The 25,860-nt window shown below is 40.1% G+C and overlaps 1 protein-coding gene across 5 annotated transcripts in view; it reads right to left on the reverse strand.

Moving 5' to 3' along the window:
• ada (adenosine deaminase) overlaps positions 1 to 23,602 on the reverse strand; it is a 62,147-nt gene extending 38,545 nt beyond the window's left edge. For 2 of the 5 annotated variants that reach the window (XM_043710314.2, XM_043710312.2), the window contains exons 1-4: positions 23,448 to 23,602; positions 19,858 to 19,919; positions 9,729 to 9,851; positions 1,285 to 1,428 (exon numbers count right to left, since the gene is read on the reverse strand). In XM_043710314.2, coding sequence (XP_043566249.2) covers positions 1,285 to 1,428; positions 9,729 to 9,851; positions 19,858 to 19,919; positions 23,448 to 23,495 — 377 coding nt within the window. In that variant the 5' untranslated portion in view covers positions 23,496 to 23,602. Of the gene's footprint in view, positions 1 to 1,284; positions 1,432 to 9,728; positions 9,852 to 19,857; positions 19,920 to 22,841; positions 23,011 to 23,447 lie in introns of those variants that run through there. The other 3 variants (XM_043710313.2, XM_043710311.2, XM_087994909.1) reach the window with 2 other exon arrangements.
• Between the last annotated feature and the right edge of the window lie 2,258 nt (positions 23,603 to 25,860).

Here is a 25,860-nt window from a genome sequence, read left to right on the forward strand (position 1 = left end):
AGCAGAAAAACCAAATATATGTGAGCTGGGTGTAAGTATGCAGATGAACAGTATAATTTAACAAATATAACAGGGAAAGTAAACAGTGACCATAAACTAAGAAGCTTTGAGCGAGGTGTCAAGTTGGAAGTGGGAATTCAGCTGTGGAAATGCTATTGAGTATTATTAAATTGTCTCTTCTTGGAGGTGGTCATTGCCTGGCTCTTGTATGGTATGAATGTTATTTGCCATTTGTCATCTCATGTTTGCTGCATTAGCACATGGACTGCTTGAGTATCTAAGGAATGGCAAATATAGCTGTACATTATGCGATCATCAGTTAACATCACCAGCTCTGAGCTTATTATGGAGGAAGGTCATTGACAAAGCAGCTGAAGATACTGGACCTAGAAAAGTACCCTGAGAAACACCTGCAGAGATCTCCAGGTCTGAAGACAATTGACCTCCAACAACGACATCTATCTTCCTTTATGCGATTTAAGACTCCAACCAGCAAAAGGATCAATCCCCAATTCTCACTGATTTCAGTTTTGCTAAGTCTCCTTGAACCACATGTGGACAAATGTTGCCTTGATATCAAGGGCAGTGTCTCTCACATCACCTTTGGAGTTCAGCTCTTTTATTCACAATTGATACAAGGCTATAATTGGGTCAGCAGTTGAGTGGTCCTGGCAGAACCCAAACTATATCACAGTGAGTAGGTTATTGCTGAGCAAATGCTTGCACTCAACTGTAAACACCTGTATCTGTCACTGACTTTTATGTCCCATGCTACACTACATTAGTATTAACTCCCCCACAAGAATGGTATCCCGTACTGCAGAGCTAAGGCCAGCTCTACAACATTGCATTAACTCTTTTATTAAAAGGATTTTTACATCTCAAATGTAATGAAGTAATTGGAAAACTATAAAGATGCAACAATTTAATGTACAATCCAGTACTCGAAAGATTCTTTCTGCTATTCAGGTTAGGCATGTCCTTTCATCTGTCCTCAATGCTAAGTTTTGGACACTGAACTGTGAACAACATTAAATTTGCTCACCTTCTTTCTGGTCACATCTTGCTTGAGAAGGTCAGAGGAATTATGAAACAAATTTTTAAAAATCTAAAGTTTCTGGTGATTTGTTAGTGGAAACACAAAGTGAAGTTTAATCAATAAAAGTAACTGGGGTAAAGAGGTTTTAAAATATATAAACAGTAAATAGCAGAAGAATATATAAAATACATTAAGAATTCTATTTTAGTATTTTGGCAATATATTATATTTCAGGTGATACTTACGGCTTTTGGTTCCAAGGAATGGGAATAACATTGGAGTTGGCAAATAGGTGAGGACTGTATCTTGCTTCAAAATATATAACACCCTCTTTTGCTTTCATTTCCACAAGCTCATAGGCTATTCTTCTCACAGCATCTCTGTCTCCACTGCTTGCAACAAGAAAATGAAATAAAGATCAAGGATTATTTTCAGGAAAATTCTCTAAAATCTTGAACATTGAGTATTAACCCATAAATGAATAGTACGTATAGGCTAGGTTTTATTGGAGTTTTTTTTTCAAAACTATCTGACAACTTGGAATGAATGAGGAAATAATGTTCGTCTTGCATTGCAGCAGAACCAACTGTGATCTTGTAAGGGCTTAGCACATGAATCCAAAAAATTTTCACATGTATATAGTATTGTCTTGGGCAGCTGTTTAGCACTTATATGCGTACAAGTGATTAAAGAAGAGTTAGGGCTAACAATGGATCAAAAACAGGACCTACACTTTCTTTACCTTTTCCGTTTTTAAAAATGTTAATTATTCTCTTGCAGAAGTGGGAGAGAGTAAGTGCTAAAAAAGTACCCAGACATGAACAACAATATTATGCTTGTTATTTGCCACAATTAAAATGGTGACAGACAATACTTTGATAAAACTTGAGTTAATTAACGACATAGAGAAACATTTAGAATCAATAATATCTGGCAACTATTAACTGCATTCTGTAATGAAGTTCCAAGTTTACAATAAACAACACCCAAGATTTAGTGTCACAAACTTGCATTAATCATAAATCTATTCATCTGTTTCCAATTGTCATCTTTATTAATATTGAAAAACTGTTTGCAAGTTTACACTTATCTTAATTGATTGCCTTTCATGACTTCTCTATGAATGAGAAGTTCAAAAACAGTCAGTTTAAAGATTGTCCTGTTTCAGAAAATCACACATACTGACACGTACCATTCACAGCTCATAGAATCACAGAATGGTAACGGAACAAAAAAAGAGTGAAGAATAGCTCTTCAGCATTTGTGTAAGGAGCAACATCATAGCAATAGTCAGATTAGAAGGAATTGGGACCTGCATTTGTTGAGTTCCATAGATATCTACTCCTCCTATTTCTTGTATATATTTTACATTCCATAAAGCTTGTTATTGTTCATTCACCCAAGTTTAAATCTGACTTTACCACATACTGTCAGGAAGTCACTCTCCAATCTGATTATGCTTGAGCACAGAAAGTGGCCAAGTCAATGTTGAGTGCCATGCTGATGATAGCCTAAAAGAACCAGACAGTACTTCAGATTCCACCAACATGTGGACTGGACAGAGAATAGGCATTCGACCACCTTGCAAATACATTTTGGGCATCTCAGATTATTAGTCTTACAAAAAACAATTAGTATTTTAAAAATGTTATGTGCAAAATGGCTTAATCTTCCTGTCATTTTGCCTTTGATCATGTAGAGTTAATGGAGCAATTTTGCAATCATGCGCTCCCATTGGTGAACTATTTTACAAAAAGAATGGATTTATGAATCTGGTGAAAATGCTGTGATTCTTGCATCAATTTAGAGTTTCACTGGGAGCACAAATTCCAGAAATGCCATAAATTGGAGTACATTTTCCTTACCAATTCACATCTCTCAAGACTTTACTGGCACAGTTTTGACATGCAACAGCTCCTCACCTGGTCATTATTTAGCAGGCCCTCATGCTATTTAATCATAATGGTAATCCAAATATGCCCAATTTTATCTTTATTTTATGTCTGCACACAATATTCTCTGGCAGCATTGGAAAATAGCATTTAGGAAAAGATGCATTGGCTTATTTTCTTATCCTATTGCATTTTCTACCATCTTGCCAAGGGTCAGCATAGCAAATCCAAGGGTTGAAAGCCAAAGCACAAAGTTGGAGGACATAATCCATTGTACAAATGTGCCACCAGCAGGACCTTGCATACAATTGATATCTTATCAGAAAACTGCAGCTCTATAGACCAATTAAATCAAATCAATCAGCAGCAAAATTCATAAATATTTGATTAAATACCAGCAGAGCACAAGGTCTTAGGACACTTCAGCTGGAGACTTTACCTCTGAGCTATTAGACAGTTATTAGCATCAAAGAGTATATTTAGCACTGAAAGGTCATATTGTGCAACATGAGTAGGAATATGAATTTCTTGGCAGCAACAATTATGATTGGACTCTAGTTCCAAAGTTAACTACAGCTGAAAAATAAAATGGCACTGGATTTCAAAATCTTTAAACTAAATGCAGAACACAAAAAACATCAAAGTACAATTGAACTTCAAGAATGTAATCTTCACCCGACGTTTTAAGTGAGTGATCCTAATGCAAACATCTTCAGTTCTGACCTTTTTGTCAAGGCTCATTATCATGAAGCAACAGGCAATGTGAATGGAACAAACCAGATCGGGGGATCCCAGATTTAAACTCTAGTGAGTCCGCTGAGCTCAGCAGGAACTGTAATAGATTGTACAATTGACTTTAGCATTCTTTCATTGTTTTCACACACACACACACACCCCCCCCCCCCCCCACACCCCCACCCCCCACAATGCCACCAAAGCAAAAAAAAAACAACCAATAAAATCAGCCTGGGTAATCATTCTTTGCAGTCATGTGAAGACAGAATTGTGCAAGATCCTCCGATGACTTAAAATCCTTTTAACGCCAACTCCAAAAGAAAAATTAAGTTGAGCTACATATGAGTGTACATCCATTCAAACAAATCCTGACAACTTCAAGTGAAAGGAAAAGCAAAGTTCTGTTTATCAAAAATAGCCTGCAAGGGTTGGCTTGTGTATAATGTACCAATACAGCAAATAACTGAAGTATTAGTGATGGAATGCAGACATGCCAGTCAAGTAGAGACATGAGTGGCTAAATGACCTTCTTCTTCACTGTAATAATTAAGTGATTTTATGCAACACTATCAGTGACATTGCACCTGTGAGGCTGTGCGCTAAAGCAAAGTTCCCTGTCACAGGGGATGGGGAAAGCTTCAAATGAACCTCTCAGCTATTGAACACTTAATGCAGCTTTATACTTTACTACATTCAGAGCTGAATTTATGGAGTCTATTCTGCACAGAGGAAAATACTAAATTAAGAGCAAAAAGAGTTACAGTATGAATTCACTTTTAAGCATAAACATAGGGTGCACTAGAACCTTTCATTCAATTACCAACCATGAACATACTTTATTTCAGTACAACAATATTAGTGCAAGATTGTCTTCACTGTCAACACAAAAACAGCTGACCGTGTATCTCAATAAAATCAGTAAAGCGCACACTCAAATTCACACGCTCAGTTTTTTTTTCCCTCTTTTGTTTCTTAGTTCCTACTCAGAGTGGCTCACTCACATCAATGTTGGTTAAGAAGACATTTATGCCCATCAATGCCTGTTATTTTATTAGCTCAATTCCTGAACAATGAAGGAATGACCCAGATGGACTTGGCAGTTGGATCTGAATGCATTTAACTTATGCAATGAGGAGGAGAACATTGCTTCAACAACCAAACGTAAATGATAACTTCAGTGATAAAAAACATTCTTTAAGTTTACACTTACTATAAATACTACCGTATGTTGTATTCTTTCCAGTAAATAATATCTCACTGCCAGTTAAACAGCTTCCAATCACAACAAAATGATTTGACCTTCCTTTAAAAGCTGCACTCTGTTGCTGATTGCTGGACAACTGGTAGAATCTTGGCTCCCTCGCAGATGCAGTGATCCATTACAGGAGCAGAGGATTTAAACCAGAATGTCACTCTTTAACAATGAAGGAAGGCTGTGTTCGATTAATTGCTTCATATCTACTTATCAATTGCCATTCAAGATTCCATGTTGCTTCTGAGAGACAGTTAGTTGCTCATTTCTCCTCCAAACACAATAACCATAAACAAATCCTATGATTATTGAATCAGTACTTGCAACGTGTTGTTTAGTACAAACTAATCAATATTTTCGATTCAAAATAATTCTATATGAGACGAGTTAAGGTAACTGTCGTATGGTTATGCACTATCCAAATAAATGTCTCCTTTTCCTTTTGGAGTTTCAATTGTTTCCAACACTTCGTTATTTTTACACACTAAGAGCAGATCAATTATTTCACTTGGGGCTAAATTTCCCTTTTTTGGCTGTCAGCTTCATCGAGACTGGTGAGTTTTCTCACTGAATCTCTCTGAACAAGCCACCTTAACCATCTACTCCACCCCAAGAATCTTGTCCAATTCTAGCTCCATTCTATTACCTGGTCTTCCCAGAGCAACTCGCCACTGCCATATATCCCAGCACTGGCACCGGCGCAGTCTTTATAAAGCCATTATGAACCCAGACAAGCAGCATCAGTCTGTGGTTGCCCTGCACAACTCCTGACATTTGTCCCAGACATGGCAGTCAGTTGAATGCCTGACATTCGGATGTGACCCTTCACAAGGGCAGCATTCTAAAAATGACTACCCCAAGCAGCAGACTGACCATGTCCAATCCCCTGGACTGGTATCAAATGCTACCCTTGACTTACTTAACTATTGGCTACTGACAACCACAGCAAGCTGTCCGAATTTGGGCCTGTGGTACATGGCATGGCAGTACAGCAGTGCTGTGAGCCTCACGTCTCTAACTGAAAAAAGGCAAAGCTGTAGTTCCATGAACATCCATGTCGACTCAAAGTGAGGGAGTGCAAAAACAGCACATAAACAGGCTAGAGTTGCAGCCTAGTCCAGTCCATGAGATGGACGCATCTCCCTGATCACATTCCTTGCAGCAGCATTACAGTGATAGTTGCCAATGCACCCTGAGGTGCAGAAATGTACTGTCAATGGATCAGAAATGTGCCATGCGAACTGTTAGAGGCTGGCAATATGCTTATTATACAGGGTGCCCATGGAGCAAACCTTGAGATACTGGTGCAACATCATTTCTGGTCTAAGCAATGAGCTGAAGTTGCCGGATACCCACTCTGACTTCCATATCTAGAATTGTCAACTCTCGTTTGTTCGCAAAGGATGCTAATATAGAAAGCTGTATTGATGAAGTGAGACTTGCTGTTAACAAGGTTGTTAACTAGCAATACACCCCTTAATAGGAAAGTTTCTACTCCCTGGCAAGAATCGCTTCTCAAAATCCAGAACGCAGTCAAAAAAATGCAACAGGTTGCTCTGATATGGAGAAAGGCATCATGGGACTTCTCGTGATTTTACCAGATTTCTCAACATAGTTTGCATTATTAAGGCCCCAATAAGATTCAAAGCAAATCTGTTCTGAAGAAAAGTCATAGTGGACTCAACATGTTAACTATGTTTCTCGCTCTACAGAGGCTGCCAGACCCCCTGAGTTCCTCTAGCATTTTCTGAGTTGGTTCTCTCTCAGATTCAACGCTTGAGGTTTGCAGGACATGGCTGTTTGCAAATTGTCCACATCTGGATATGTTGAAGAAACGTAATAAACAATATGCATTTGTGTAGAATCTACCATTGGTTTTGTCTTCCTATTGACCTTTACTTTTCAATTACCATTTTTATATCAATACAGCATGAAATTGGTTAAAAAACTAAACATACTCTAAGAGTCAACAATTGGTTTTCTATTTTACAAACTTTGATGATTAAACTTTGAGCACTCTGATGTTGGTAATGAAATGGAAAAAGTACATAGTGCTTTTAATTAATAAAGTACAGTCACATTAATAGAGTTCACATACAAAGAAGTACACAGGCATCTACATGGATGCAAATTTCAATTGCAAACTACATAACTGTTGGTGAATTGAAAATTACAGGACAGTAATTCAAATGAAAGAACTCAAAACTCAACACCAAATCTTGACATTTTAAAATGATAGATTTTCAGCACAATTTAATTGTGTTGCTTCAAATATTATTTGTTATATTATGTACAATTTATTTTGCAAACATAGCATAAAGACACAAAGATAGGTTGATGTTAGTGAAAGGATAAAACAAAGAGAAAGTACATTTAAAGGCATATGACACTGCTTCTAATTCAAGAGCAAACTAGCAAATTACTGAGAAATAGAAAATACATGGTAATTGTTGAAGGGGAAAGTATCAAGTCTCTTCATACATTTCATCTAATGACTATCTGAAAATATAAAGCAACAATAAATGCAAGCAAAACTGTAAAAGATAATCTGTAGATTTGATAGCTTCTTGAATCTGAATGCAGTGTTTAAAATCTTTCAAATACTTGTCCAAATATTTAGTTGATACTTTCAGGTTACAGTTTTCAATACAACTAAATTTTCCCCTCTCCATTTGCTGCCACAATCAGGTTTTGCTCTGTGTCATCAGTTTAGTCTTTAAAAGTCCCAACCAGGACCTCAACACTTAGCAAAATTTTAATTCCCTTCCAAGGTCCAAAGTCCACAAACAGATCATTGCTGTCCAACATTGCAGACATCTTCTCTTAAGTCATTGTTTTAATGGTCACAGATTTTATTTTTACCCTGTCCATAGTTTCAAAGAACTCTGAAAGTCACCGAAGACACAGGTGGTTGCTCTTGGTGCCAGGGATCTGGGCTCAATTCTAGCCTTGGGTGATTGTCTGGAGTTTGCACATTCTCCCCAAGATAGCATGGTTTCCTCCAGGTGCACCAAAGATGTGCAGGTTAGGTGGGTTAGCCATGATAAAAACTGATGAAAGTGGTGCTGAAAAGCACAGCATGTCAGGCAGCATCTGAGGAGCAGGAAAATCGACGTTTCAGGCAAAAGCCCTTCATCAGGAATGAGGCAATTATGATTGAATTAAAGTGTCCCAGGCTTATTATGGAGAATTGGACAGTTTGTTGGCCTGAAGCTAAAAATGGGACTTTGGACTTCAATTTCCTTAATTGAAAACATAGTGATTTTCTATTGTGTAATTGGTAACACGCAACTGAAACAGTATTCTTTGTTACATACCGTGGCACATTATTCAGATCAAATCCACTATTTGCTTTATGGACTTGGACAGTCAAAACTAAATTCTGGTTTAGTGGTGCTGGAAGAGCACAGCAGTTCAGGCAGCATCCGAGGAGCAGTAAAATCGACATTTCGGGCAAAAGCCCTTCATCAGGAATACAGGCAAAGAGCCTGAAGGGTGGAGAGATAAGCTAGAGGAGGGTGGGGGTGGGGAGAAAGTAGCATAGAGTACAATAGGTGAGTGGGGGAGGGGATGAAGGTGATAGGTCAGGGAGGAGGGTGGAGTGGATAGATGGAGAAGAAGATAGGCAGGTAGGTAGGACAAGTCATGGGGACAGTGCTGAGCTGGAAGTTTGGAACTAGGGTGAGGTGGGAAAAGGGGAAATGAGGAAACAGGTGAAGTCCACATTGATGTCCTGGGGTTGAAGTGTTCCGAGGCGGAAGATGAGGCGTTCTTCCTCCAGGCGTCTGGTGGTGAGGGAGCGGCGGTGAAGGAGGTCCAGGACCTCCATGTCCTCGGCAGAGTGGGAGGGGTAGTTGAAATGCTGGGCCACAGGGCAGTGTGGTTGATTGGTGCGGGTGTCCCGGAGATGTTCCCTAAAGCGCTCTGCTAGGAGGCATCCAGTCTCCCCAATGTAGAGGAGACTGCATCGGGAGCAACGGATACAATAAATGATATTGGTGGATGTGCAGGTAAATCTTTGATGGATGTGGAAGGCTCCTTTAGGGCCTTGGTTGGAGGTGAGGGAGGAGGTGTGGGCGCAGGTTTTGCAATTCCTGCGGTGGCAGGGGAAGTTGCCAGGATGAGAGGGTGGGTTGTAGGGGGGCGTAGACCTGACCAGGTAGTCACGGAGGGAACGGTCTTTGTGGAAGGCAGAAAGGGGTGGGGAGGGAAATATATCCCTGGTGGTGGGGTCTTTGTGGAGGTGGCGGAAATGTCAGCGGATGATTTGGTTTATGCGAGGGTTGGTAGGGTGGAAGGTGAGCACCAGGGGCATTCTGTCCTTGTTACGGTTGGAGGGGTGGGGTCTGAGGGCGGAGGTGCGGGATCAACCCCAGGGCATCAATGTGGACTTCAACAGTTTCCTCATTTCCCCTTCCCCCACCTCACCCTAGTTCCAAACTTCCAGCTCAGCACTGTCCCCATGACTTGTCCTACCTGCCTATCCTCTTTTCCACCTATCCACTCCACCCTCCTCCTTGACCTATCACCTTCATCCCCTCCCCCACTCACCTATTGTAGTCTATGCTACTTTCTCCCCACTCCCACCCTCCTCTAGCTTATCTCTCTACCCTTCAGGCTCTCTGCCTTTATTCCTGATGAAGGGCTTTTGCCCGAAACGTCGATTTTACTGCTCCTCGGATGCTGCCTGAACTGCTGTGCTCTTCCAGCACCACTAATCCAGAATCTGGTTTCCAGCATCTGCAGTCATTGTTTTTACCCAGTCAAAACTAAAAGCAAACGGAAATATTAAGATGGTATCTTCACTTACGCAATAGCTGGCATGTAATAGCTAAATATTTCAAGAAATTCAGTGAGGTTACGGGGTTCATCATATCCAACGTAGCTCATAAGACCTTCTACCGAGTCTGCTGGCAATTTGATACCTCGTTTTCTACAAATAATGAAAAAGCATCACTTCAGACAAATGCCCAGACCATCTCAGATAGTTCCACAATTTTAATAATCATAATCAATAATATAGATTTATGTGAAGTATACTACTTGATGCAGAGTATCAAGAAAAAAAGTAACATAGTAGCCATATATTTTAACTAAGCTTGACAATTTTCACAGGGACATTTTTTTCCTGTTGTAACCTCACTCTAAGGGAGAAAATGCCACGTCAGAGGTTTGCTTTCTTTCACAGATGGGTGCGAGGGGGTGAAATAGAAACATCCTTTTTGACATCATAATATATGCAACATGGCACAATCACACTGTACAATACTATTTTACAGATGTGATCAATACAGTTGGAAGAATTGTTATGGTTATATAGACATACAGTCATTGAACTGTACAGCATGTAAACAGACCCTTCAGTCCAACTCATCCATGCTGACTGATCCTAAAATCAATCTCGTCCCATTTGCCAGCATTTGGCCCATATCCCTGTAAATGCTTCCTATTATAATAAACCCAACCAGATGCTTTTTAAAGTTGTAATTGTACCAGCCTCCACCATTTCGTCTGGCAGCACATTCTATGCACACACCACCCTCTGCGTGAAAAATTTGCCCCTTAGGTCCCTTTTAAACCTTTCCCCTCTTACCTTAAACCTATGCCCTCTCGTTTTGGACTCCCCTACCCTGGGAAAAAGACCTGACTATTCACCCTATTCATGTCCTATATAAGATCATCCCTCAGTCTCTGATGCTTCAGGGAAAACAGCCACAGTCTATTCAACCTCTCCCTTTAGCTCAAACCCTCCAACCCTGGCAACATCCTTGTAAATCCTTTCTGAACCCTTTCAAGTTTCATAACATTCTCCCTTAAATAAAATTCTGCAAAAATGTACAAAGGTAAACAATATTTAATTTACATGACTGACTTCAAAAAGTGACTTAAGAATTTCATCAAATTAAAATCGACTCCAAGCCAAAGGATGGCCTATTAGAAGGGATGCACAAATCCTTGGTCAAAGGAGAAACTGAGAGGTGGACATATGGAGTGTTGATACATTTGCAGATTGCCTGTCAAAATCAAATGCCCAAGCATGAAACCAGTTCCTTTTATGGATATCATAGTGTGTTCCTGTTAATTACTCTATCCATCTGATGTGCACTACATATGAGAAATAATCCCAACATAATAAAGTGATTGATCCATAAGATCAGTCCAACTAATCTAATAAAAGTGGCACCAATTGGTTAAAAATATCCAAAACATGATTTTGAAATCAATGTAAAAGGTTTGTCACATCGAAGAAACTTTGTCTAATCTAGGCTCACATTTTAGCACAGAACTAACAGAAGCTGCAATGTTCAATGTACCGTTTCAGAAACAACATTAAAGCAATGCCCAACTTCTCTCATTATTCTGAATTTCAAAGATCAACAAACTCCTCAGAAATGGAAATACTGCTCTATCTCCATCTTAAATGGAGACCTCATATTTGGGATATCTTATCTGTTTCAAAAATATTGGCTTGAATCATCTGAATTCATCTGGAAACAGGCTTAAATTTCTCAACCTTTCTTTATCAGACAATTCCTTCATCCCTGGAATTAGGTCAGTGAAATGTCTTTGAACTGCCTCCAATGAAATAACATAATGTTGATGGGAAAACTTTCATTTTAAGAGTTTTCACTGATATTGTATAAAATATTTATTTATATTTATAACATTGTTTATTTATTGTATCAATGATAATAGCTATTACACAATGCATGCTTTCCAATTAACTATATACATAAACTTGGCAGAGTAAGTTAAGTTAACATAACTCCGTGATGGCAGTAACATTGGCCCAGATTGCAATTTCCTACACAATTTTCAAATTAGTATCTGTTTGAACAGTGAGCACATTGCCTGGATGTGGGCTAACATTTCAAGAAGGGCATGAGGGATTACAAAGATGACTAGTTACGGAAAACTGTAAAAACATTTACCCTTAGTAATACAATATTATTTCCTAAAGCCTTGGGACACAAAATTTTACTCATGTTGCGCACAAACAGCAGATCTGTCAGAACATTTTCAAGAGTGCACAATTCTAAATTTTCTCACACATTATGCCATCTAAACCATGTGGAGGCCATGAGGAGGATTATGGAGGCTCATCAAGCACTTAACAGGCACCTCCTTGAGTCAATCTCACCACTGTAAAGTTGCTGTGTATTCAGTTGTACAGGAAACCTGGCCCTCAGCCGTCAAAGTTAAAAAGCTTTATGCAGCTATATAGTCTAATTATTTTTGTTTAAAATTCCAATCCAGGCACCTTCTGTCCTCGGTTAAAACCAGAAATCAATAGGCTGGCCAATTGGGATACATAGTCTTCCCCAGACCCCCTCTATCCAACTGGAGCATACCATGTTTAACGCTAAAGCACCCTTCCGCCTCTACTGATCTCTACCTTCATTTAAAATAACAAATTGACTTGAAAATAATAAATACAATCATTTTTCACAACCTTCAACAATTTTTCTGGAAATGGTACCTCCTTGCCTAAAATAAGAAAATGAGACCGAAATAACAGGAGAAAAGTAAACCTCTTTTTATAATCACTTCCAAAGTGATATTCGAATATTAGGACCTTGCTTTACTTAAACTAGCATCAGCATTAGCCACCTTCAATATAAAGCCTAATCACTTTATGTTAATTAATCAAAAAGTATCACCCATTGAGTGTCATATGCAATTTTGCAGTTTTATTTCTTCCTTCTCCCAATAATTTGATAGATGTTAAGTCGATGGACAGTAACATATTAAAAGGCCATGTGATTCCATTCATTAATTCAAGCCTTCAGCATGTTGAGTTTCTAATTGGAGAACACATTTCCTGAAAGTTAACCTTCACAAAACTTTGATTTATAGCTGGATAGTCTTGGTTCACCTAGCCACCCATACAAAATTTGGAATTCACAGCGAAATATCTGAGCTGTTGCCAAAAATGCTTTTCTAAAGACCTGTTTGAATTTCGCCAGATTAGAAAGCTAATTCAGAAGCTTTTTTTATATTCTGCTGTCCACTTAACTGGTCAAATAACCTAGTGTCCAATGTAAACAGTTCCAGATATTCTACATACAGTTTTTTGAAATCTTCCATTCAATTTCTACATCGATTGTCTGATAACAAATGTTCCTTGTCCTTTACAAAAGCATACTCTGCACATAGCTTCAAAGCAACAAAATCTTTTGTTCTGTTGGAACAAGTTCAGCTCTGCCTGATCTGTTTCCCTCCGTGTTCAAACCTAGTTACTAGCACCTCCAGCGACACAGATCAAAAGAAAAAAGTTTCTAAAATTTGTAAAACCATAATTGGAATTTATTTAACTAATTTTGAATTTTGCCATCAAGGAATTTTGAGATAATTTCATTCAACCATTGCCCTTCAATAACATTGCATATTACTTTGATGTAAGCAAATGCAACGAAACCCCCAAGGTGGCAAGAATAATGGTGAGTGTAACTTAAACTGGGGGACAGTCTAAAAATCAGAAACTCACTATTGAGTTAAATTTTCATAATTCAATCCTCAATAAAAACTGAAAGAACTGTGGATGCTATAAATCAGAAACAAAAACAGGAGTTGCTGGAAAAGCTCAGCAGGTCTGGCAACACCTGTGAAGGGAAATCAAAGGTAATGTGTCGGGTTTGGTGATCTTCCTAATTAAATCTTCTTTCCTAAGATGGTGAGTAACTTATTTGCATCTGATTAATTACACAACCCATCACATAGCCTTCCCTCCCCAAATTCTCACCAACTAAGAAACTTAATGATTCAAAACCTGGATAGTAAAAACCAAGCAGGCACCTGTCAAGTTGGACCCTCTGCCCTGGGTTTAGGTGAGTTCATGCCTGCGCCAACTATCATCCTCTTTATTTTAGAAAGAATCATTACAATAGCAACAGGTGACCTCACAGTCATTGCCGGTAATGTTTCCCTGGATCTACATCCACACAATTAGGCAACAGAAACATTAGCCAGAGCATATCAGGGTGCTAGCATTCACCCCAGAGGGACAGCCAGCAGCCTTTGGTTGAAAGGTAACTTTAAAACAGAGGGAAAACCAGGCAGCTTGGGTCAGTAGGAAACAGTGCAGCATACATGCAAGCGTCAGAAGAATGGGGGCGACAGGCCCGCATCAAAATACTACATCCTTGTCAGCAAGAGTTAAGACAAATCATAAATCACTGGAAAAGCTGAGCAGGTCAGACAGCATTTCTGAAGAGAAATCAGAGTTAACATTTCAGGTCCTGATTTCTCTTCATAAATGCTGTTAAACTTTTCCAGCAATTGCGGTTTTTGTTTCTGATTTACAGCATCCACAGTTCTTTCAATTTTTATTAAGGCAAATCATGGTCACTCTGGCCTAATATGGGAAGGATGCATAGGCCATTTGAGAACAGTGGGCACCAGGATAAAGCAAGCATTGTAATAGGTATGAAAAATGTGTTGCTAGAAAAGCGCAGCAGGTCAGGCAGCATCCAAGGAGCAGGAGAATCTACGTTTCAGGCATAAGCCCTTCTTCAGAAAAGTTGATTCTCCTGCTCCTTGGATGCTGCCTGACCTGCTGTGCTTTTCCAGCAACACATTTTTCAGCTCTGATCTCCAGCATCTGCAGTCCTCACTTTCTCCATAGTAATAGGTATGTAAAGGAGCTTAACCAAAATGAGGGAACAGTGAAGGATCATAAGGGGCACATGGATTACAACAGAATAAACATTTGAAGAAAGTGAGTAATTTGTGGGTCACAGACACAGTTTGCAGATCACTAATGATAAACTCCAAAGTTGGAACCTCAACGTACTGATCTAAAAATCAACTGCATCAGAAGGGCTCAATGTGAGAAATAGTACATCCAAAGTGGGAGAAATAAGTTAATATACTTTTCCAAGGGGGCAGAATGTAATGTTGAAATGTGAGGCACTACAGGCCTTCTGCAGTCATTATGACTGTAGTAATTAAATAATGCTATTCATTTGCCTCCATTTGACAGTTATTGTGGAAGTTACCACAGAACATACACATTTTGGTATGTGTATGAGAAGTCGTCATCAGGAATACATTGTGCCTGCTGATCGCCACTTTGTGGTCTGAGATCAACAAGACTCAAGAGGACAAGGAACTCTCAATAAAACTTCAGCTTCCCAATGGGCTAAAGGTATGCAAAGACATGAGGTTTGCTGGATGGGAGGGGGTGGGCAGGGATCTCGTGACAGCCGCCTAATTCCAAGGGATCATGGACATTTTATGGACATTACCCAAGATTAATTACATTACTCTTGGCGCATTACATTTGACTTCATAGGCTGACTGCATACTGCCTTCTGTGTAGCCATAAATGGCATTTAATAACGTGTGCTATTTCCTTTACTTTTGTCATAGGTAGCTTCAGCTAAGGAACGAATGGCTGAGGTAAAACTGCTGGTTTTGTATAGTGCTATTGCAGTAAGTAAACAGGCACAGAAAACAGCAGAGAAAATCATTTCTGCCCGCCCAATCTGATAAGCAGCTGCCCCTGGTTACTGCATAACCTCCTGAGAGGTGAACAGCAGCAGAAAATCCCGCACAAAAGAGGAAGGTAGGTGGAGAATTGAAAATCCAGATTTTGACGCAGCTATCTGCAAATGACCAAGGCTCAGTGTAGAAACATAGACATACAGAAGATGGGAGCATGCACCCCTCAAGCCTGCTCTGTCATTTAATATCCTAATGACCCACTCCTCTCCCCCAACCCAACCCCAGAAGGTGATAAAGGATGACCCAAGGCATCATCTTGCATCAATGCCAGCTGCTGGTTAAGAACTTGTGTTCGCAAGGACAGGGTGGCAATTCCATCTTGGTAGACCACAAGGACACGGCTAGCCTTAAATATTTTTGTTAGCAGGTCATTTCAGTGAGCTGGGAATCTCTGTGTGATTTCACAGTCTCTACTTGCAACAGCGTCTAAAAAGATCACTGATGCCTATGTTTACCAGAGCCAACCTATTCACCCTGTTTGCCCAGGTACGTCCTGTACATAAAAAGCAGTACAACTCCAACCTGGCCAATTACTGCCCAAACAGTCTACTCTCGATCATCAGTAAAGTGATGGAAGGTGTCTTCATTAGAGCTATCAGGCAACACCTACTCAGCAATGATCAGCTCACTAACTCCTAGTTTGCATTCTGTTAGGGCCACTTAGCTCCTGACCTTATTACAGCGTTGGTTGAAACATGGACAAAAGAGCTGAATTAAAGAAGTGAGATGAGAATGACTGCCTTTGACATCAAGACCACATTTGACTGAGTGTGGCATCAATGAGCCCTACAAAAACTGGAATAATGTGAATAAGGGGCAAACTCTCCACTGGTTGGAGGCATACCCAGCACATAAGATGATGATTGTGGTTTTTTGAGGTCAGTCATCTCAGTTCCAGGACATCTTTGCAGGGGTTCCTCAGGGCAGTGTCCTAGCCCCAACTATCTTCAGCTGCTTCATCATCGAAATTCCTTCCATCATATAGTCAGAAATGGGGATGTTCACCAATGATCCCACAATATTCACGATTCATCAGATACTGAAGTAGTCCATATTTAAAAGCAGCAATATTCATTCCTTCACAAGTAACATGTGCGTCACACAAATGCCAGGCAATGACAATCTCCAGTAAGAGACAATCTTATCACCACCCCTTGACATTCAATGATGTTACATCATTGAATCTCCTACTAACAACATCCTGGGGTTTACCATTGACCAGAAACTCCACTGCACTCACCACATAATACAATAAGACAAAGTGGCTACAGGGGCAGGTCAGAGACTTGGAATACTGCAGTGAGTAACTCACTTCCTGATTCCCCAAATCCTGTTCACCATTTACAAGGCACAGGTCAGAAGTACAATGGAATATTCTCCCCTTGCCTGGATGAGTGCAGCTCAAATAACAACTCAAGAAGCTTCACACCATCTAGGATAAAACACACCAAATGCACAAGCATTCATTTCCTCCACCATTGACTCTCAGTAGCAGCAGTGTGTACCTTCTAGAAGATGCACTGCAGAAATTCACCAAAAGTCCTTCAGCAGTGCCTTCTAAACCCATTATAACTACAATCTAGAAGGACAAGAGCAGCAGATACAAGGGAACACTACCACCTGCACATTGTCCTTCAAACCACTCACCATTCTGACTTGGAAATATATTGCTATTCCTTTACCGTCACTGGATCAAAACCTGGTTTTCCCTTCCCTAAAGGCATTGCGGATCTACCTACAATGTAGGGGTTGCAGCAGTTCAAGATGACAGTTCACCACCACCTTCTCAAGGGCAATTGAAGAATGGCTATTTATGTGAGTAAATTTAAAACATCCTTGACCATGGTAAATATTATGCCATCCAACATTTTACACAACACTAACCTCAAATTGAAATAATCCCCCCAAAATCTTTTCTCAATCAGCAAATCTGTTGTTAGGAATCTGGATATATAGGAATCGGGATGTCTGTGAAATATATTGGTCATTGTCTTCCAGTCCACATATCTACCACCAAAAAATGTGTATACTTCTGATTGCATTCAAAGCAATGTGACTTTGGAAGCTGGCACACGCTTAGAGAGGCACAGAATGTGCTGATACAATTTAAAATGTAACATTTGACTGTGGAAACCAATAGTGCAGATGAGTTGCCATGGTACACAACAAATTCAAATTTGGCCAATCAGTTTAAAGTGTACCCCAAGATACCAAAATCAAACCAGAATGTTTTGATGGCATTAAACCAATGAAATAATCTGATTTTTGGGGGTATAAAACCAGATATTTTGAACAATTAGGGGAAGAACTGCCAAGAAAACAAATCCGTATAGACTGCTAGCCAAGTAGCTCTTCAAAATCTACCTGGACATATGAAAGACCTGTGAAGCAGAATACTGAAGGAAAGACGACAGAGGAAAATCTACGGAGGAAGAGAAGATCCAACAGCTGGCTGGTTTTGAAATTTGAATTTTTTTCGTAAATCTTAATCAGGGTTTTTAACATACCAGTATTGTACAGTGGGAAGATAAAAATAGGTTTAAGAGAAAGGAGTTGTAAATAGTTGTTAAGAAATTAAATTGTTAAATTTTTTCTTTAAATTATGATATTTGTGATAGTTCTTTGCCACTTAAAATTTAACAGATCACAGTGAAAGGTGAGGTTTCCTGTGTGTCTGGTTTAAATTAGCTGAAAGGTTTACCTCATATCGTAACATTATTGTTGGGAATAGCAGGAAGAATATAACACTTTCTCTCACACAAGGAGAGAAGAATGAATAATGGCATATTGTACGCTTCACTTGTCATCAGGAATCATGTCATCTTCAAATTCCTCAAGGTCCTTCACCTATAACATACTGTTTGTGATACAAATGCACACAGTTTGAACAAAGCAGAATGTCAATAAACTTGGCTATATATATTTGAGTGAATCATTTCATATTAGTTAAAATCAGAAAATCCATTAAAGTAGTTTTTCAACAGTCTAAGTGACAATGAAAATTAAAACAGCACTCATTTTGATAATTATTCACTGTTTTCTTTATTAAAAGTCAAGTAGTACAAAATCTGGTGAAATTGTACAGAAGTGCAAGTAACAGTATTAACTAAAGGAAGAACTTAGTGCATTTAATTGGATTAAAATGATAGCAATGAAGAAAATAGTGGAATTTATGAAAAGAAAATCTCTATGACCTGATTATCTTCATCTAAGGATATTGAAAAACAATGAGGACATTTCAGGCACATTAGTTATGATTTTCCAAATCTCTCTGAATTCAGGAATTGGATTCTTAGATTTTTAAAAAAATGACTATGTCACTTTATTATGCAAAGAAGGGAGGTAGGAGAACCTATTGGGCTACAGATGTATCAATTATAGGCAAATGAGGGGCATGGATAGGGTAAATAAACCTTTTCCCTGGGATGAGGGAGTCCAGAACGTAAGGGCATAGATTTAGGATGAGAGGACAAAAATATAAAAGAGACCTAATGGGCAAGTTTTTCATGCAGATGGTGGTGCATGTATGGAATGAGCTGCCAGAGGAAGTGGTGGAGGCTGGCACAATTACAATATTCAAAAGACATCTGGATGGGTATCTGAATAGGAGGGGTTTAGAGGGATATGAGCCAAGTAGTGGCAAATGGGACTGGGTTAGGTTAGGATATCTGGTTGGCATGGATGAGTTGGACCCAGGGTCTGTTTCCATGCGGTACATCTCTATGACTCTGTAACTCTAAGTCACTGGAATTCATCGAAGACAGACTGACTGAACACCCGGTCAAGCATTAGCCGATCAAAGCAAGTCAGCATGAATTTGTGAAAGGTCAGTCATGTTTGAATAATGTAGTCACATTTTTTGAGGCATGCTGAATAGGGCAGCGTCTATGGATTATGTCTATACAATCTCCCAGAAATCATTTGATCTCTGTGCCGAAGAGATTATTGGAAAAAAAACAAACATGCCAAGATCTAGAGCTAACTTTGTTACTATGGGTCAGTAAGCACTTGGTAAGTACAACACAGAGAACATGGATAAAGAAAATGAATTCTGATTAGCATGTTGTAACAAACAGTGCTTCCCATGGATTTATTTCAGGGAACTTCACACTCCTACATTATTACGGTCAGAAATCCAAAGGAAATGGAGTTCAGTGTGGGAAAGGGTGAGGACTTCCACTTTGGATCCAAGAATAGCAAAATGGAATATATTTTAGCGCAAGCCTAGAAGCTGTGGAGAAGCAAATGAATTTAAGCATCCATATAGACAAAGTATTATTGCTAGTGCATAGGTTTTGTAGAAGAGGGAAAGGAGGCCTAAGTTGAGAACTCCTGCTCTTTAAATTAGAATCCAACATATTGAGATATATTTCAACCCACATGACAAATATGAATAAGACTGGTTTGATTTTACAATCAGGTAAGCAACTTACTTGCCAAAGTATAAAATTGTCTCAGGTTTTATAGCCCCATCAAGATGAAGATGAAGCTCCACCTGTAACAAAAAAAAGATTTTTCTTTAGATGTGCGATTCCTACTTTGTTATTCTAAATATGGTACTGCCTAACTATAGGTAGTACTATGCAACTCAAACAATGAACTGCATAAAATAAAGTGCGCTTCTCTGCCATTCTCATACTCAAATCTTTCAAGTGACCTTTAATCTTGTTTGTTGATGTACACAATATCTTTAGGTGATAAATAATTTGCAACAAATCACAAAATGCATAACAATAAGTGCAAAGATCATGAACTTTAATCATAAAACAATAAAGTTAATTGTTCCTATTTTTCTACAATTAACTGGATCAGTGAACTGGCTAATAATGGTTTGCATTTTGTATATACCAGCTGCAGCCAGTAATACAGGGACATTTATTTTAACCCTTGTATTATACTATTAATTCCACAATATCTTGTTTACACAATCCTAAACTGATCATGTTTTGGACTATAAAAAGGTTCCAGCAGGTCAAGAGAATGGAGGGAACTGAGAATAAGGAAGACTTGAGAGTATTAGGACCAAATGTGTGTAGAACTTGGCAACAACATTTTATAACAGATAAAGGAATAGGTAGTCTAAATGAACAACCATGGTTGTCAGGTCATTAGCATTCTTTCTATACCACATACATTCTGACAGACATATTGCTGGAATTGACATCCTCTGGACCCTCAGCATTGGTGCAATGACTTTCATCAGGAGACCCAAGGGATCCTCAGTGGGAAGAGTATTTGTCACATGCTACTTACACCTTAATCCACTGACCTTCTACGTAACAGAGAATCAAAGAGCCCTTACAGAAATAGGATGTGAATTTTCACTATCATTCAGCATTATAATTTTACAAACAGCCTCAGAATAGGGATGGAGGCCATGCCATCCCTTCAACGCCAAGAAACAGCTCAGATGGTGACATCTTAAAATAGATACATTGCTGGTTTTCTAAAATGGCAGATGCTAGCTATCTTCTAATAAACAAACCCTAGGATTCCACATCCATTTTTTATGCATGATTTCATTGGAGTGTGCACCATATACATTCTGACCAGTCCAAAAGATGGTGGAGTCTAAACTCAGTCAAGGTAAGGATGCTTGGTCAGGTTGTGGAACAATTGCTCCTCTGAGCCTCACAAAAAACTGTCACCCTTGGAACCCCTACCCCCCCACCTCTCTCCCCACCAATGACACACTCTAATCTTGTAAGTATTAGGGATACCTCCAATTTAGAAGGCCGGATCAGGAGATGTGCATCATGATTCCCATTTAGCTCTGCCTAGTTCACCAGACCAGTAAAAATATGGTCAGTGCCTCAAAATCACAAATACAGGCAGTCAGCCAGCAGCTCCTCCCCTCAAATCCTAAACCCTGACTTTGAATCAGAAAGCTTCCTGTTATTTTCATTGCTGTAAAGTAAATTAGGGAGTAAATAAATTACACCTTTCCAATGAGGTAGCATCATTAACTCTTAAGGAATATTCCAGAAAAAAAGTGACACTCTCCCTCTCTCCATCACACACACACACACACATATAAGTCCAGGGTGAATTTGCATATGCCGATATTTTATTCAAAAAGCACACAATCTGTAGGCAGTGAGTCTGTTGTGACATTTTATAAATTCCTACTTTGGAAATAGAATCAGTCTGACAGAATCTAACCTCACACATTTAATGCACTGACTGAGCTGAGATGTCACTTTGTTTTATACTGATAAAACTTGAGTTCCTCGGGATTGTGACTTGAAAGAAGTTCTGGGATTTACGTATTAATCAATCAAAACCTGCATCCCTATTCTGAGTAACTAAAGACTTAACAACAATCTAGGTTTGTTCAATACATCACGTCAGTCGTATGATACTTTGATGTTTTACTTAAATTTCCGTGTCCTATGATCCTGCCCCACTAGCTACCTGACGAAGGAGCAGCGCTCCACAACTTGTACTTCCAAATAAACCTGTTGGACTATAACCTGGCGTTGTATGATTTTTAACTTTGTCCACCCCAGTTCCAACACCACCTCCTCCACATCATAGTTCTCATCTCTTGTCACAGAACTTAGTGATTGGTCATATCAATTTTTTTTGCACTCATCACTGATCACTGATGTGTTGCACTATTATTTCTTCACTATTAAACTCACCCTTTAATTAACTCAAGAAAGCTTGGTTAAATTAGCTCCCTTTAAAACTTTCGTTTGGTCTGGTGCAAGGCAAGGGATCATTGTTATATTTACCCTGTTCCATCCAACGACAGGGCAGATGAATAATTGTATCAGTTAATTACCCCTCACCCTGGAGGTTAAGAATTTGGGAGATCCAGAACTGGAATAAATTGGGAAGCTTCAACCGGGAACTACTCGTAACACTTTTTAAAAAATAGTATATTGATAACTATTGTTTCCTTCTAAAATATTGGAGACAAGGCAAAAGATAGCTCGACTAGACTTGGGAGTTTGGAGACGGTGACGTCTTGCCTAACCAAATTGGGGCACTTTTAACACTTGAAATGCGGGATGCATTTAAACTGAGTCAGAGAAGACGGAGTTCCCTGGTCCATAAAAGACAAGCTTCCAATTTCCAATAGTGCTTGCAGCTTAACGCTGTCCCTCTCACTGGCTCATGGCGCTTAAAGCAGCAGCTGCGCGCAAAATCCGACCTAAATCCGGCTTAAACAAATTTCACCCTTGACATTATTATTCTGAAATCAGTTAAAATTGTGCTAAAATAAATACATGTGAAACAAGACAAAACAAAACATTGCCATAGCATTCTGTGATTTTGCAACAATGCTTGTTTCAGGATACACCCTGCATTGCACAACCCAAAAATCCCGTTCAGGTCAGCTCTGGAAAAAGACATGCCATAGAAACATCTTGGCTCACATTGTTCAACGGTTGTCACTCATCAATCCTACCTCAGTGAGCCAAGAATTAATTCCGTCCCATTAGTAATGCATTTCACTTTTCACTGCGAGAAGTGGAGGGTCCCCGCCAGTGCACCGATGCCAAAGCGTTCCCTTAATCTGCTGCAAGCAACACATTCCTTCTCAATTCTTCATCCCAGATTGTCTTAATGTTCAACACCACACAGACCTAACCTTTTTGTTTGGAATGTGCTGCATATACATTCAATAAGTACAGGGAATCGCACAGGACAAATTCACCTCACTCCGATTGCAATCGATTAGTCGAGATCTTCGTTTTCTATGACTTTCATTGATCATTGGACAAACAGGATATGTCCAAACTAAAGTTAACAGCTCCGATCGAGTCTAAAAGGTGACTGTGTAAGGAAAGGTATATCCTTTGAATCGTTCCGGCAGTAACTAACAAAAATGGACATCAAGGTAATCCAGGACCAAAATCAAATGTTAATTTACAAACAAGCCACAACCCGTCTTTGGCTCAATAACTATTATTTAACTTCATGTAACCAAAACGCATAAAAGAGGATGGCAGTTTGGCTCGTAAGCAGTTTGTCTGCCCCGGTAAAGTTTCAATTGTCTGTTCGCGTTTCTTACCCTGGGTTTGTTGAATATCTGTACATTGTTTGTTGAGTTGTGTGCCATGTCCGGACTAATTTTTTTTTATCTTCCCCCAGTGAGTGTGATAGTTTCAGGGACGCAAAATCCAGATGACTTTTCCCCTTTCCCTTTTGGGCAAACAACAGCTCGACTTCCTGCTGCCTATGCCCATTTTAAAGACTTTCGTCCAGCCTTAGTTCCGCCCACAAATCCAACGCGAGCATCTGTCCCCTCCCTTCACACAGACGCGATGTCCTTACGGCAGGAGGACAGTTTAGTTCCTGAACATTGTATCAGTTGGTCCCAGTTGGGAAACAGACACAAAGCGAGTTCCCTTTTGGAATTGAAAGTTTTCTGTCAAATGTATCCCTGGCTGCCATTGTTGCGTCAGCATATCAGAGTGAAGCGGCTGGGTTGTATCAGCTACCTATTATACGCTGTCCCCTCTTCTATATATCCAAGGGATATTCTTCCAAGAGTGTTCTTTTTTTTTAATTGGAGCAGAGAAAGCTAAGTGGAGACTAATTGACAAGAGTTTTAAATCTAGGGAAGTGACTGCTGGGCCCCTTGCTGAGATGTTCGTATCATCGTAGTCACAGTTGAGGTGAGGGAAGGCTGGAGGGTGGCTAATGTGATGCGACAACTTAAGGCGGGAAGGAACATGCCAGGGAACTATAAACCAGTGAGCCTGATATGGTGGTGGGCAGGTTGTTGGAGGGAATCCTGAGGGACAGGGTTTGCATAGTCAACATGGCTTTGTGCATGGGAAGTAGTGTCTCATATGATTAGATTAGATTCCCTACAGTGTGGAAACAGGCCCTTCAGCCCAACAAGTCCACACCGACCCTCTGAAGAGTAATCCACCCAGACCCATTCCCCTACCCTATATTTACCCCTGACAAATGCATCTAACGCTATGGACAACTTATCATGGCCAACTCACCTGACCTGCACATCTTTAGATTGCGGGAGGAAACCGGAGCACCCGGAGCAGACACGGAGAGGACATTCAAGCTCCACACCGACAGCCACCCAAGGCAGGAATCGAATCAGGTACCTGGCGCTGTGAGGCAGCAGTGCCACCGCGCCACCCACACCACTCACCTCATGAACTTGATTGAGTTTTTTGAAGACATAACAAAGAGGATTGATGAGGGCAGAGCAGTAGATGTGATCTATATGGACTTCAGTAAGGCATTTGACAAGGTTCCTCATGGGAAACTGGTTAGCAAGACTAGATCTCATGGAATACAAGGAGAACTAGTCATTTGGATACAGAACTGGCTCAAAGGTCGAAGACAGAGGGAGGTGGTGGAGAATTGCTTTTCATACTGGAGACCTGTGACCAGTGGTGTGCCACAAGGATTGGTGCCGGGTCCGCTCCTTATATACATACAGAGGAACCTCGATTATCTGAAAGAGATGGATGGGCACTATTTTGTTCGGATAATTGATTATTCGGTTAATTGATTTCCTCTGGAGCTCGGAGTTTTCTATGAAATCTGCATCTAGTTCAGGAGACCAGGCATCAGCCCACCGCCCACCCACCCTCAACCCTGTCCACTCCCACCCCACCCACTCACCCCCAACCCCGTTCACTCCCCCACACCACCCTGCCCGCCCCAACCCCATACAACAATGCCCCCAGTCCATCCCCAACCCCACAGCCCCAACCCCGCTCCCCCACCATCCGATCCCCGTTCCCACCCCTCCCCAGCCAATCTGCTCGCCGTCCGCACCCCACCCCCTTCAGGGCAGCCAGACTGTAACACCAATAGTAAGACTGCTGCTGCCTTTGTGGGGTAAGTCTCCAAATAGCATGCGTGCAGACACACACTTTTTGACAGGTATCACCTCTGCCCTATACAGGACAATGTTGGAGAGATTATCTGGGGAAGGGGGGTTTAGGGTTAACCCCTGTGTAGAACTCAGGGAAAGTGTGGGGAGGGACAGGCCAGGAGGTCAGTCAGTGAGCGACAGTGTCTGGACTGTCCAGGACTGCTCTCAGCAGCATTTCAGTGAGCCAAGTTTGTTTTTGATTATTGTACCTGTAAACAAAAGATGCGATTAGGGTTGAGACAGTTCTTGGACGTAATGTTTCTATCAGGACCATGAGATCCCCTTCAGATAATCCAATTGATATTTGGATAATTGAGGTTACTCTGTAAATGATTTTATACACTGTTTTATGTAAATGATTAGGATGTATAGCATAGGAGGTATAATTAGTAAGTTTGCAGATGACACCAAAATCAGAGATGTAGTGGACAGCAAAGAAGGTTACCTCAGATTACATCTTGATTAGATGGGCCAATGGGCTGATGAATGGCTGAAGGCAGATTTAGATAAATGTGAGGTGCAGCATTTTGGAAAAGCAAATCAGAGCAGGACTTATATACTTAACGGTAAG

Source organism: Chiloscyllium plagiosum, unplaced genomic scaffold (assembly GCF_037043375.1).
Source record: "Chiloscyllium plagiosum isolate Xiang-an unplaced genomic scaffold, Cpla_swu_hap1 HiC_scaffold_15, whole genome shotgun sequence".
Lineage (NCBI taxonomy): Eukaryota > Metazoa > Chordata > Chondrichthyes > Orectolobiformes > Hemiscylliidae > Chiloscyllium > Chiloscyllium plagiosum.